The 14,445-nt window shown below is 32.5% G+C and overlaps 4 protein-coding genes across 4 annotated transcripts; 3 read left to right on the top strand and 1 right to left on the bottom strand.

Moving 5' to 3' along the window:
- Positions 1-115: 115 nt before the first annotated feature.
- On the top strand, positions 116-2,609 carry HELRODRAFT_175913 (hypothetical protein; the record flags this gene model as incomplete). Its single annotated transcript, XM_009023274.1, has 5 exons — positions 116-235; positions 813-981; positions 1,937-2,112; positions 2,193-2,407; positions 2,552-2,609. The coding sequence occupies 5 exons, from the start codon at positions 116-118 to the stop codon at positions 2,607-2,609; spliced, it is 738 nt and encodes a 245-aa protein (XP_009021522.1).
- Positions 2,610-3,260: 651 nt separating this feature from the next.
- Positions 3,261-4,436, top strand: HELRODRAFT_175912 (hypothetical protein; the record flags this gene model as incomplete). Its single annotated transcript, XM_009023273.1, has 2 exons — positions 3,261-3,579; positions 3,847-4,436. The coding sequence occupies 2 exons, from the start codon at positions 3,261-3,263 to the stop codon at positions 4,434-4,436; spliced, it is 909 nt and encodes a 302-aa protein (XP_009021521.1).
- Positions 4,437-7,624: 3,188 nt separating this feature from the next.
- On the top strand, positions 7,625-8,278 carry HELRODRAFT_175911 (hypothetical protein; the record flags this gene model as incomplete). Its single annotated transcript, XM_009023272.1, has 2 exons — positions 7,625-7,639; positions 7,691-8,278. The coding sequence occupies 2 exons, from the start codon at positions 7,625-7,627 to the stop codon at positions 8,276-8,278; spliced, it is 603 nt and encodes a 200-aa protein (XP_009021520.1).
- A 3,622-nt stretch (positions 8,279-11,900) lies between these two features.
- Positions 11,901-12,995, bottom strand: HELRODRAFT_175909 (hypothetical protein; the record flags this gene model as incomplete). Its single annotated transcript, XM_009023271.1, has 2 exons — positions 11,901-12,086; positions 12,222-12,995. The coding sequence occupies 2 exons, from the start codon at positions 12,993-12,995 to the stop codon at positions 11,901-11,903; spliced, it is 960 nt and encodes a 319-aa protein (XP_009021519.1).
- Between the last annotated feature and the right edge of the window lie 1,450 nt (positions 12,996-14,445).

The following is a 14,445-nucleotide window of genomic DNA, read 5'->3' as shown; positions in this document are numbered from 1 at the left end:
TTACCTGCAGCAATTGGAAATTATATTGCAACAAATAGACGTTGAAAACAAGCATGTTGTTATCACAGGTGACCTCAACATTGATATGAGTGACACGAACGATGATGTTAACAAAATGTATTTATGTCAACTTTTTACCTGCTACAGTTTTGATCAGTTAATAACGCTTCCAACAAGAATCAGTGTTGAAAAGCAATCAATCATCGACTGCTTTTTCACAAACTTTCCGCAACAGGTAGCGTTATGTGGTGTGCACGTTCATGATATATCGGACCATCTGCCCATCACCGTCACTATCAGTTCTTCCATTAACAAAAATAAGTCCAAATACGTAAAGAATCAACAAATCTACTCCTTTTCAAAAAGTAGAATAAACAAACTTAATGAAGCTTTATGTATCAACGATTGGTCAGATGTTTTGTTATGCAATGATGTAAATGATGCTTTCAAACTATTCATTGACCTATTTAAAAAATTTTTCGATGACTGTTGCTTAATGGAAAATGTCAAAAAATCTAGAAATTTTCTCTGTAACAAACCATGGATTACAAAAGAATTTAGTATTTTACTCAAAAATAAAAATTCTTTATATAAAAAATTTCTCGAAAATCCAACCGGGATAAGATACACGAAATTTAAATCAATTGCCAAACGTTGCTCAAATCTCAACAATAAGCTAAAAAAAACAATACTTCAGTGACTTGTTTCAACGAACAAAAAATAACAGCAAAAAAACGTGGTCGAATATTTTAAAAATAATAAATAAAAGTAAAGATGATAAAAATGAAAAGTTACTAACCTCAGATGAACAGGTTTTAGACAATCCTGAAGATGCACTTAAACACTTCATAAGCCAAGCTCCAAATTTGATGAAAGATTTTACGAAAAATTCTGAATGGAAGCAAACAATGCACCATAAACTTTCAAATTCCTTTTTTTGTCTTGATATCTCATTTGAAGAAGTTGTCGAGACGGCAAAAAGTTTACGACCCAAATATTCAAGTGGTGTTGATGACATTCCTTCAATAATTGTTATTTTCACAATCAACTCAACAGCTCAAATTTTGAGTTATCTGGTTAATTTTTCATTTGCAACAGGCATATTTCCTCAATGTTTCAAAGTGGCAAAAGTAATTCCAATAGCAAAGCAGTAATACCGATATAACCAACTATCGACCTGTAGCGTTACTACCGGCCTTTTCAAAAATTATGGAAAAATTGATGTACAAAAGAATTGTCAATTTTCTTCAAAAGTATAACATAATTTCAGACTCTCAATTTGGCTTCCGTGATAAACACTCAACAGAGTTGGCAATCGTGGAGTTGATCCGTAAAATTGGAGTAGCTGCAGAAAATAAAAACTTTGTCATTGGAACTTGCATCGATCTGTCAAAAGCCTTTGACTGCATCGACCACAGCATTTTGATGGAAAAGTTAAATTATTATGGAATCCGTGGAACACCCCTAAGATGGCTTAGTAACTACTTGACCGATAGGAAACAGTTTGTTAGATGGCAGAACAAAAATTCGACGATACTAACAAATAACTTTGGAGTTCCCCAGGGAAGCATATTGGGTCCACTACTGTTTGTGATCTTTATAAACGATCTTCCCAAAGCATCGAAGTTTTTTGATTTTGTTTGTTATGCCGATGACACTAATATTTTTAGTAAAGGTGAAAATATTCATGAACTTTTATATAAAACCAATATTGCCATTAAAGAAGTGGTCAAATGGTTTCAAAACAACAAATTAACGTTAAACAACAAAAAATCTCAAATGATTATTTTTGGGCCGGTTCAGTATCTGAACTACAAAGAACCGTATAAGATTACAATTAATGGACTAGAAATAAGCGAAAGCAAATCAGTTAAATTTCTAGGTGTCTACCTTGACCAAAAATTAAGTTTTCGACACCATGTAAATTACGTATCAGGAAAAATGGCGAAAGCACTTGGCGTTATCAACAAATTTAGATTTAACGTTCCAAGAAGAACGTTAAACATGCTCTATAACGCCATATGCGTACCGTACATCTCTTACTGCAACATAGTCTGGGCTGGTACCTATCGCACGATCACCGATCCGATCCGATTAATAATGAAGAGGGCAGTACGGCTAGTTACATCATCAACAAAGCAATCGCACACGTTGCCATTATTTTGTCAACGAAAAATTTGAATTTTGATCAGGTGAATGCCTACTTCACGGCTAATTTTGTCTACAAACAGCTGACAAACAAGTTACCATCAATATTCAATCATTACTACTCTTGCAGCAACAACAAGAGACAAAATTACATTAGATCAAATTCATCAAAAACAAACATTCTCTTCTTCCACGTATATTGCAGAGGACCAAGAATTTGGAATTTGCTATTAAAGAACAATTTTAAAATTGACTCAATGTCTGATGTTAAATTTAGGCGGAAACTGAAAAATTTTATTTTAAACTTAAGAATTAAGTTCTGTTGATTTAGTCAAAATAATTTAGTTATATGATGTTACATTTTCCTGAATATTCTTACCATTTGTTGTTTTATTTGTGACAGGGTGGCTGTGCAAGATGAGCTCATCACGAGCTCGATCATAGTCATCCTGCCTTCTTGATTGTCATTTTGGGAAGCAAATAAAATATTCCTTTCGTTTCGTATGTATGTGTGTATGTATGTATTTCATACATTACATACATATATTACATCACATTTCTCTTTAACTTTTAGAACAATGTATATATATTTATAATTCTATATATTGCTTAAATATATAGATAACTATGTAATGTCTATCCCGTGTTTTTCTGGATAGATACCAAACATTGTTATACATAAACCATGAACCATCGTACTAACAACTAACACCTGTTTTGCTAACATAGTTGAGTTTGTTAATTTACTAACAACTAACATCTAACATACCTCTCATAGATCATTTAGAGAAAATTTTTATTATTTGCTGAAAATTTGTGTGAACATGGAACATTTCTGTTTAGGTGGCCATACTAGATGAATTTCATATAAATTCTATTATGGTCATCCTGCTTTCTTTTAATTTTCAATTTTGAGAAGCAAATAAATAATTTCGTTTCGTTTCGTATGTATGTATGAATGAACCCATAATTGATTAGAACTATAGGGAAGTAATAATCATATCCGGGTTCAGCTTTAATCTATGTTAAACGCTTCGCACAGACAGGTATTTTAACGCTCCATCCAAAATACAGAAAGAATTAAATGTATGTATGTATGTATGTATTTCAACATGGCGAGGTCGCTTGTAAACAATGAAGTTTTATATTTTCTTGAAAATAATTTGAGTTTAAGTGAAAATGACTCGTTTGTAAATAACATTGTTGAATTTTACAGTTTTGAGGATATTGATAATGCTATTAAAGCTCTGAAAAACGAATTAGTTAATTTGAAAATTGAAAAAATTGAAAAGTTTCAGCCTCGCGGGAATAGGAAAATAGAGAAATTGTTTGAATGTATTTTCATAATGAAATATTTAAAGGAGAATAAATATTGGGAAAAGTGCTCTATATTTGTGAGTTCTAACTTAAATAAAGCTCCAAACGTCGAAAGTTTGTTAACGATAAACTTTCAAATAATTAAACGTGAACTAATTGAAATGTTGCACAGTCAACATATGCAGTTTAATAAACTTGTCGAAGCTGTTTCAATAATAAAAAATAATGTTGTTGAAATAAATAAATTTATAGAATCTACTGAAAATAACAACATTAATACCGTTAAGTTGGAAAAACTTGTTGATACTGTTGAAAATAAATTAGACGTTAATAATGCTGAAATAAATAAAAATTTAGAAATTAATACCACTGAATAACTAGTCAATAAACCACTATGGTCGGATGCATATGACAGTCCAATTAGCGATGATGTTCAGCCATTCTTGCTTGTTTATAAACGAAAGAAATCTCAACAGCTCAGCAACAACTCAAAAGCAGACAACAAACCAAAATTATCAACCAACAAGGTAGCTGACTCTAAGACAGTTGAGAAAAAACCAGTTAGAATTATTGGACAAAAAATTCTAGATAACGGTAAATTAAAGGCAGACAAAGAGTTAATTAAAAAATCTGTTTTCTGTCTAAGCAACATTAGCAAATGCCTCAGAAATGATGTCGTAGAATATCTGACTACTAACGGAATTAGAGTTTTATCATGCTATCCAGTCGTTAAACAGTTTAAGAAAAAATCGACAGCATCTGAAAATAGTATTGATAACAACACAGTCAACTATTCTGATGATAAAACTAAAGATGATATAGAGTCCTCTATGTTCAGAGTTTGCATTGATAGAAATGACGTTAAAAAAATAAAGAACCCAGCGATATTGCCGCAACACATTATAGTGCGCGAGTGGCAATTAAATAAAAAAGCTGAAGTTACTGTTGAAAAAACAAAGAAAGATGGATAAGCTAAATATCCTAGATGATGATGATGATGAAACTGATAACTACAATGAAATTCAAAATAAATTTAAATTAATGTGTAATTTTCATTCATGTATAAACAATTTTAAATCAACTTATGCAAATTATAGTAAAAATAATAAAATTAACAGTGGTAAAAATTTTAATTTGATTCATCTAAATATAAGAAGTCTCATCAATAAATTGTCAGAACTAGAAGATTTTATCGATCAATTGGATGTTTTTTTTGATGTTATTGCTATATCAGAAACTTGGCTGCGTAGTGAAAACCATAATTTAGTAAACTTAAGAGGATATAATTTTTTTTGCAAAAATCGACAACATAAATTAAATGCTATGTGTCAGATAGGTTAAACTGCAAGGTTCGTGATGAAATCAATAAAAAACTTCCGCTTGATTTTGAAACATTGGTCTTAGAAATTTGTCACCAAAAACCTGAAAAAAATAAAATAATAATTATAACGTATCGATCTCCATCTTAAAACTTATTTTTGCCACTTAGAAGAAGCAATAACTTTTATAAGTTCAGAAAATAAATCGCTATTCATCACTGGTGATTTCAATATTGATTGCTTTGATTCAACAAAACTACAACAGTTAATAATTTCATATGGTCTGGTGCAAACCATTCACGTACCAACTAGAATCTTCGTCCTCAAACAGTCACTACTCGACAATATATTTTTAAAAACAAATCATATCAGTTTTCTCTGTGGAACAATTGCTTGTGATTTATCTGATCATTTACCAGTTTTTGTGTGCATACGTGAGTCAGATTGTGCTAAGCATTCAACAAAAACCAATAACGAATGTTATTCGATCAACAAGTTTTCTTTCTCAGCACATCGTATAAGAAAATTAAATGAACATCTACTGTCATCAGATTGGAGCCAAGTTTTTGGGTGTGTAAATGTTGATATGGCTTTTGAAAGATTTATCAAAATTTTTCAGTCCTGTTTCTATGATGCGTGTTTAATACAATCACTGAAAAAAAAACTTTTGATGAAACAAAAACCATGGATATCAAAAGATATTAAAAAAATGATCAACAACAAAAAATATTTATACAAAATGTTTCTGAAAAATCCTGTTCAGGAAAAATATGAAAAATTCAAAAGCTTTAGTCAATTTTGTACAAAGTTGATAACGAAATCAAAACGTCAATATTATTTTCAACAAATTGAGCAAAATAAAAAAGACATTAGAAAAATATGGTCAATTATAAAAGAAGTTTCAAATATTTCTAGTAGACATGGTTCTAATATTCAATTAACTTCAAACGACCAACTAATAGAAGATCCTGAAAATTTTCTAAATGAACATTTCGTAAACATAGCACCAAATTTGATGAAATCCTTTAACGTTGATAATAATTGGAAATTATATCTTCGCAACAGGGTTTCGAATTTATTTTTTTGTGTTTATGTATCGGCAGATGAAATTATATCTACGGCTAAATTGTTGATTCCGAAATCTTCCAGTGGCTGGGATGTCATTCCAACAAAAGTCATTATAGAAACAATCAACTCATCAGCAACTATTCTTGAACACATCATCAATTTTTCCATTATGGATGGTGTGTTTCCGCAATGCTTAAAAATTTCAAAAATTATACCAATAGAAAAAGAAACTGGAAACAATGATGCATCAAATTTTCGACCCATCTCACTCTTGTCAACTTTCTCTAAAATAATAGAAAAAATAATGTATAAAAAAATCACATCTTATTTACAAAACAATAACATTCTTTCCAGTCATCAGTTTGGTTTTCGTGAAAAATACTCGACAGAACTGACTATTATAGAACTAATAAGAAAATTCGGAATACTCACGGAAAAAAAAACATTTTGTTGTTGGAACTTGTCTTGATCTTTCCAAAGCTTTTGATTGCATTGATCACGCAATTTTATTAGACAAGTTGGAACACTATGGCATAAGGGGTGTGATTTTGAAATGGTTCCAAAGCTACTTGTCAGAAAGGAAACAGTTTGTTTGCTGGAAAAACAAGTATTCGTCATTACGGCCAAATGGAGTTGGTGTCCCTCAAGGAAGCATTTTGGGATCACTTTTATTTATATTGTTCAACAACGACCTTCCAAATGCAACAGACTATTTCGACTATGTTTGTTTCGCTGATGATACTAACATTTTTAGTAGCGGAAAAAACATCAACGAAACAATTGAAAAAACGAACGATAACGTAAAACACGTTGTTTCTTGGTTCAACAGCAACAGGTTAACAATTAACAACTCAAAAACTCAAATGATTGTATTCGGACCAATACAATATTTAAATTATAAAGAGCCGTTCAAAATCGAAATTAATAATCTTGAAATTACTGAAAGTAAAACAGTAAAATTTCTGGGTGTATTTCTAGATCAGAAACTGAGTTTCAAGTCCCATGTTGATTACATATCCAACAAATTGGCAAGGTCAATTGGAATAATCAGCAGGGTCAGATTTTTCCTCCCAAAACGATGTTTAAACGTGCTCTACAATGCCATTTGTTTGCCTAACGTGACGTACTGCAATGTAGTTTGGGCCAGTGCATACCAATCAACCACCCATCCTATCATGATACTGATGAAAAGGGCAATCAGGATTATCACGTTGTCAAGAAAACAAGCCCACACTCATCAACTATTCACAACAACTAACAATTTAGATTTCAATAAATTGATCTTGTACTGCATCGCCGTTTTTGTGTATAGGCAGCTAACTAATAAGCTCCCGCATATTTTCAATAACTATTTCAATTTAAATACTAACAATAGACGATTAAATAACATTTTAGCTAACAAATCAAAAACGAATATACTCTTTTCACATATTATATGTAAAAGTCCAAGAGTATGGAATGGTTTTTGTAATGAAAATATGCAAAAGAACTTCAAAAATAGGTTAAAAACGTTTTTATTGAAAACACACATAAATGTATGTGTCGGTTTTTAATTGTGAATTATTCACGGACCATTACATTCAAAGGTGTATAATTTATATAGAAAACTAGAAACATAATTTGTATTTTCTGTTACGGTGGCCATGCTCGATGAATTCCAATAAGAATTCTATCATGGTCAGCCCTTTTCTTATCATTAAATTCTTTTTTAATTTTATGGAGCAAATAAAATTTCGTTTCGTTTCGTATGTATATATGGGCTTCCGGAAAAAATGGCGACGAGGCAAGTTCTTGTAAACGAATTGTTATATTTTTTAGTTAATAATTCGAATTTGTAGGACGACGAGTCGTTAATTTGTAACATTTGTAATTTCTATACAAATGAAGATATTGTGTCTGCTCTTAAAACTCTGAAAAGTGAGTTTGACAACTTTAAGGATGAAGAAATGGAAAAAAGTTTGCCGAAAGGTGCCACAAGAAAGAATGATAAATTAATTGAATGTCTTGTAATTTTAAAGGTAATGAAATTAAATAATATTCTTGATAAATGCACAATTTTTGCCAGTGCAAATATGAATAAAGTACCTTCGCTAGACAAAGTTGTGCAAATAAATTTTGAAAATATTAGAAAAGAGCTGAAAGAAATGCTCGATATGCAACAAGCATGTTTGTTTAGAACACTTGACAGTCATGCTAAACAAATATCGGCGCTAAAAAACATTATAAATAATGCAGCACCTAATATTGAGAAAGTTCGCACGAGCGAGTCAGTTATCAAAAACAACGCCATTGTTTCTCAAGATAAGGTTAACCCAACAACAAATAACACCAGAAGCAGCAACAACAATTCCACCAACTCTAACCTGTGGTCAATGGCTGTGGTGACGCAGACAGAAAAAAATCGAAAAACCTTTCACGCTGGTTAGATCAAAAAAGAGACCACGAATAAATAACAGTCCTGAGATGGATGAAAGGAACGAGGAAAATTCAACATTACGACAACAATGGGAAAACTGTTGAAAATAAAATCACAAAACCAACGAAAAAAATTATCGGTAACTAAAAGAACAACGATAACTGCAAAATTAAAGCGAACAAAATGCTCATTAAAAAATCATTTTTTCAATGAGCAACGTTCAGAAATGCCATAGAAATGGCGTCATTGATTATTTAAAATCGATTGAAGTAAACGTCATCTCGTGCTACCCAGTCGTGAAACGCGCAGATACCTCAACAACTGACAACACCAGCAATGACGACACAGTTCAATGACGACAATGTTCAGAGTGTGCATTGAAAGCTGTGACGCTGCCAAAATGAAAAACCCCGACCTCATCCTACAGCACATCATCGTCAGAGATTGGCGTTTCGATCAACAGAAAATAAACGACACCAATAACAACAAGCATGGATGATGAAATTTTTGCTTATGTTAATGATGAAAATTATGACAAAAACCTTGAAAACTTGTGTAAAATATATGATGTAATGAATTTCAATTTAAATATGACCACACTTAAGAAACATTATAAAAATTTGTTCAACGTCCTTCATATAAACATAAGAAGTTTACTGAACAAATCAGATGATGTTTATGAATTCTTGCAAGAAATAAATTTTGAGGCAGATATGTTTGCAATTACTGAGAGCTGGCTCAATGATGATAACGAAAATTTAATAAATATTGACGGATATGCATTTGAAGACAAACACCGAACGAGAAAACATGGAGGAGGCGTTGGTTTCTACATCAAACAAAATCTTCATTATAAAATTCGTGATGACATAACAAATGTAAATGATGAAATTGAATTTTCCGTTGTAAAAATTTTGAATAAACCTGCCGTTAAAAATGTATTAATAATTGTGATCTACCGACCACCATCGCATGATGTTGAATCTCTCTTCAACTGTTTAGATAAAATTCTACTAACGACAAACAATGTAAACAAATCGATTATTCTGATAGGAGATTTCAACATCGATTTGTCGAATGCAAACAACAATAACAATAAAATAAATTTCTTACAGCTTTTGAACAGTTACAACTTACAACAAACAATATCTACTCCTACAAGAACTGAATACAACCGACAATCCATTATCGACAACATTTTCACAAATATCTCAGAAAACATTGTAACATCAGGAGTTATTACCCACCATCTTTCTGATCATTTGCCAATTTTCTCCCTTTTCAATCAAACAAAAAATGTGCAACAAAAAAACAAAGCTAAAATACCTTCAGAAAAATTTTCATACTCATTTAAACGAATCAACGATCTAAACGAACAACTTCGACAACTAGACTGGCAAGCTGTATACAACAACAAAAACGTTGATGAAGCATCCCAAACTTTTATAAGTTTGTTTCAAAAATGTTTCTATGAAAGCTGTCAAATCACCAATCGTAAAATCATTTCGAAATTGTTAAAAGACAAACTGTGGGTCACTTCAGAATTGAAAAATAAATATATCTTAAATCGCAATCCATATAACTTAAATAAATTCAAAAACTTCAAAAAAACATGTTATAAATTAAATAGAGTTTTAAAAAATTTATTACTACTATCTTCTTGAAAAATATAAAAAAGACGGTAAAAAAACGTGGGCCATCTTGATTGAACTGAAAAATGGGAAGAACATACAGGAGAGTGTGCATCAAATAACGAAAGAAGATTCTGAAATATCAGATCTAGCAAATGTTTTGAACACTCATTTCATCAACCTAGCACCGAACTTATTGCAGTCGATCAAACAAAATTCCCACTGGAAGAATCATTTTAAAACGTCTGTATCATGTTCATTTTTCTATAGATACGTCACAGCAAATGAAATCATTGCAGCAACAAAATCTTTGAAGCAAAAAGCATCAAGCGGTTTGGACAACATACCATCAAAAATTGTCGTCTCCACAATCCATTCAACTGTTTCTGTTTTAGAATATTTGATAAATCTGTCCTTCGAAGTGGGTTCATTCCCAAGTTGCTTCAAAATTGCGAAAATAATCCCTGTTGAAAAAGTTAAAAAAGTACAGATTTGTCAAATTTTTGACCAATAGCACTTCTGCCAACCTTTTCGAAAATTTTGGAAAAAATCATGCACCAACGAATGAGTAGTTTTCTACAAAAAAAAAAAACAAATTTTATCAAATTGTCAATTTGGCATCAGAGAAAAATACTCAACAGAACTTGCAATCATAGAGTTGATTCGGAAAATTGGTTTCCATGCCGAATGTAAGAAATATATAATCGGCATATGCTTGGATCCGTCCAAAGCATTTGATTGCATCAACCACATCACGTTAAAGAAGCTTGAAAATTATGGCTTCAGAAGCACGACACTCCAATGGCTACGAAGTTATTTAACCGGCAGAAAACAATTTGTTTATGTGAATAACAAAACCTCTGGCATGCTCAACATTAACCATGGTGTCCTTCAGGGTAGCATCCTGGGTCCGTTGTTGTTCATCCTCTACGTGAACGATTTATCAACTGCATCAACGTTCTTCGGTTACATCATTTACGCGGATGATACAAACGTCTACAGTAGCGGTAAATCAATCAACGAGCTCAGTGAAAACAGAAACGAAGAGTTGAAAAATATCGTTTGTTGGTTTGAAGCCAACAAACTCACGATCAACTCATCAAAAGCCAAGTAATGATATTTGGTCCAGTTCAATACCTCAACTACAAAGAACCCTACATAATCAAGTTAGGTGATGATACAATTGAGAAAACAAAACGCTTGAAATTATAACTCGCAATTAAATATGAATATACAACTTAATGTTAAAATCTGCCAGCCTCTGTGGAGACCAAGTACATGTGTGTATGTATGTAAGTATGTAGGCATGTAGGTCATGTCAAAACGAAATGCATTCCAGAGTCGGGGACCCGAACAATTATTATGGAAAAATAAAATGTTATTTTTTGCCGGTTTTAAAAGAAGACAATTTTGTTGTCTCGTTTTTCTGGCTTTTTTGTATTTGAAGTAATCAAGAATGCATGGGGAAGAAGGCCATTTAGCTGTTTGAAGACTAAAATTTGTGTAAGGTAAGCACGTTGTTGCGTGAAATAGAAAACGAGATTTGAATGTGATGAAACATTTATAGAATTTATTGAGTGAAGGTAGCTGTCTGAGAGCATTTTTACTGCCCTTTTCATGAGTTGAGAAATTGCTTTAGTGTTGAATTTATACGTTGAAGCCCAAACTAAATTACAATAGTTAACATATGGCAAACATAACGAACTGTAGAGCAACGTACGACCTCTAGTGGGAAGATAAAATTTGTATTTGTTGATTAAGCCCAGGTCTCTGGAAAACTTTGAAGCAACATTTTTTATGTGAGGTACAAATGTTAATTTTTGATCTAGATACATTCTAGGTACACTTTAGTTTTACTTATACTTACGTTGTCAATTTTAATTTTGTGCGGCTCCTTATAGTTTAGGTATTGGACAGGACCGAACACCATCAACCGAGAAACAGTAGCCATGACATTGCACTTTATGGGTCTCGTAGCCGAGTGGTTAGCGTGTCCATCTACTAATCCCACGACCCGGTTTCGAATCCTGTAGTTTTTGCAGGTTCATCCGGGTAGCCGACCCTCGGCCAACCCAGCTGTCCACTCTTCCGAGGTCGGTAAATGGAGAGACGACGTAAGTTGTCGCATGATTGGCCGGCGAGATGGCTCAGTAGTTCCAACTCGCACTGAGTCAAATATCTCAATGGCTATCATATACTCAACGTATATGATGCAGTGCTTTCGCGTGTACATAAATATATTTGTGGCAAAGATGTCTGCTTCAAATCAATGGATGAAGATATAAAGAACATATAAAGATATATGGCTATCCGAGAATTTACCAAACAATTTTGAATTCTGAAGGATGTCTTCAGCGTCAACATTTTCGATACAGCATTACTGAATTTGATGATGACAGGCCTCAAAACTCCGTCACGTCTATGTCCCTGACGAGTTATTACCAGAATATCAGCATCATTAAGTTTGTTCTCTGTCATTGACATCAAAATAAACATGACAACATCTCTATCCTTGCCAGCATTTTCAGATTCCTTCAAATTGAATATAACCATGTTATTCTCCCGTTCTTTGCTATCATTGGATACATCTAACGTGTGTTTAACAGATTTAACTTCATTAGTTACTACTTCCAATTTATTTTTCACAACATCGGTCCACAATGAACTAAACTCTTTCTTGACAACATTTATTGATTTATCAAACTCACTTTTAACATTAGCAGTAGATTTATCAAGTAATGAGTCAACATCTGCTTTAATAAGATCCAATTTATCATAATTTTGATCAACAGAAGTCTTAAACTGTTTCAACTCACTCCTGATTTCATCACTGCTATCCATAATTTGTTTCAACTGCCTATTGCAGTCATCCTGTTTCTCAATCAATATGCTGAGAGATTTCAAATTGTCCGAATACAACAAGCAATTATCACAAAAATACTTTACATTTTTACCACTGTTAATAATTCGTAACATTTCATCATCATACTCAAGACATTTAGTATGAACGGAACCATCACAAAAACAACATTTCACCACAGTTTCTTTCGTATTCTTAAATCCACTTTTACACTTGACGCAGTGTCCCTTAGACATAATTAAAAGTAAACTTCAATAACAAAGTCAAAGTGACCTTAAATCAACCAGCAAACGAAACTCAAACTTCTTATTTTTAAACAAAATTAACAAATGAGAAAGTAATCCAATTCTAGAACCTCAATTAAATCAAAACGATACAATTTAAACGAAAAATAACGGATATAAATTACATAAATTAAGAAAAATTCGCACAAATGTCATTTGCATCTATCTACAACGCAAACATACACATATATGGTTTGAGTGAATCAATTAATTTTACGCCATCTGATTTTGCTTCTTTTTTCAAGGATAAGATTAAGAGGGTGATGGACTTAACAGCTTCTTCGATTGCACCAGTCTTTTCTCATTGTAGGTTTCGGTCTGATGAGTTGTTCTCTGCGTTTTCTTTGTGCTCGGGTGACGAAATTAAAAAAATTGTTTTAGGTTCTCCAACAAAATCCTTTTCAAATGATTTTATTCCGACTCAAGTTTTTAAATCATATATCGACTTGTTTATTCCATTTTTGACATTTTTTGTTAACTTGTGCTTAAGAACTGGTTGTTTTCCTAATCCTCTGAAACACGCTGTTGTAACTCCTATATTAAAAAAGTCATCCCTTGATAAAAGTGATATTTCTAATTTCCGTCCAATAACCAATCTGTTGTTTTTGTCTAAGGTTCTTGAACGTATTGTTTTGGGGCAATTCTTAAGTCATCTGAATAGACATAATTTGATGCCTGTTCACCAATCGGGCTATAGGCAGAACCATTCAACTGAGACGGTTTTAATTGATGTTACGTCTACATTATTTGCAGCTATGGATCAACACAAAGTTTCATTGTTGGCTTTATTGGACATGAGTGCTGCCTTTGATTGCGTTGATCACACCTTGTTGATTGATAAATTGAAATACTTTTTTGGTGTCTTTCATGTAGTAGCTTCATGGTTTGAATCATACCTGATTGGAAGGACTCAGCAAGTTTTCTTTAACAACGGGTTGTCAGATGTTGAAATAGTCACGTCTGGAGTTCCTCAGGGCTCAGTCCTTGGGCCTTTGTTGTTTTTACTTTATACAGCTGATATGTTCCCAATTATTGAGGAATTTAATTTCAAGTATCATGCGTTTGCTGATGATGTGCAAATAATTGTTCCGATTGCATGTAATACAACGTTTGAAGATGAAGTTGATAGATTTGTATGTTGCATCGAAAAACTCAATGGGTGGATGATAGATAACAGATTGAAGATGAATGAAGGTAAAACTCAACTACTTTTGATTGGTACCTGGCAACAGCTGGAGAAAATTGATGTTGAGTCCATCAACATACCTGGGTCGGATGTTAATTTTTGTTCCTCCGTTGGTGACTTGGGGATCGTATTGGATCAAAATATGTCAATGAATTTTCATGCCAAAAAGCTTAGTAAGGAGTGCTCATTTCAGCTTAGAAGGCTTAATCAAGTTAA

The sequence above is a fragment of the Helobdella robusta genome (assembly GCF_000326865.2).
Source record: "Helobdella robusta unplaced genomic scaffold HELROscaffold_35, whole genome shotgun sequence".
Classification (NCBI taxonomy): Eukaryota; Metazoa; Annelida; class Clitellata; order Rhynchobdellida; family Glossiphoniidae; genus Helobdella; species Helobdella robusta.
This window is presented reverse-complemented; position numbering and strand designations above follow the sequence as displayed.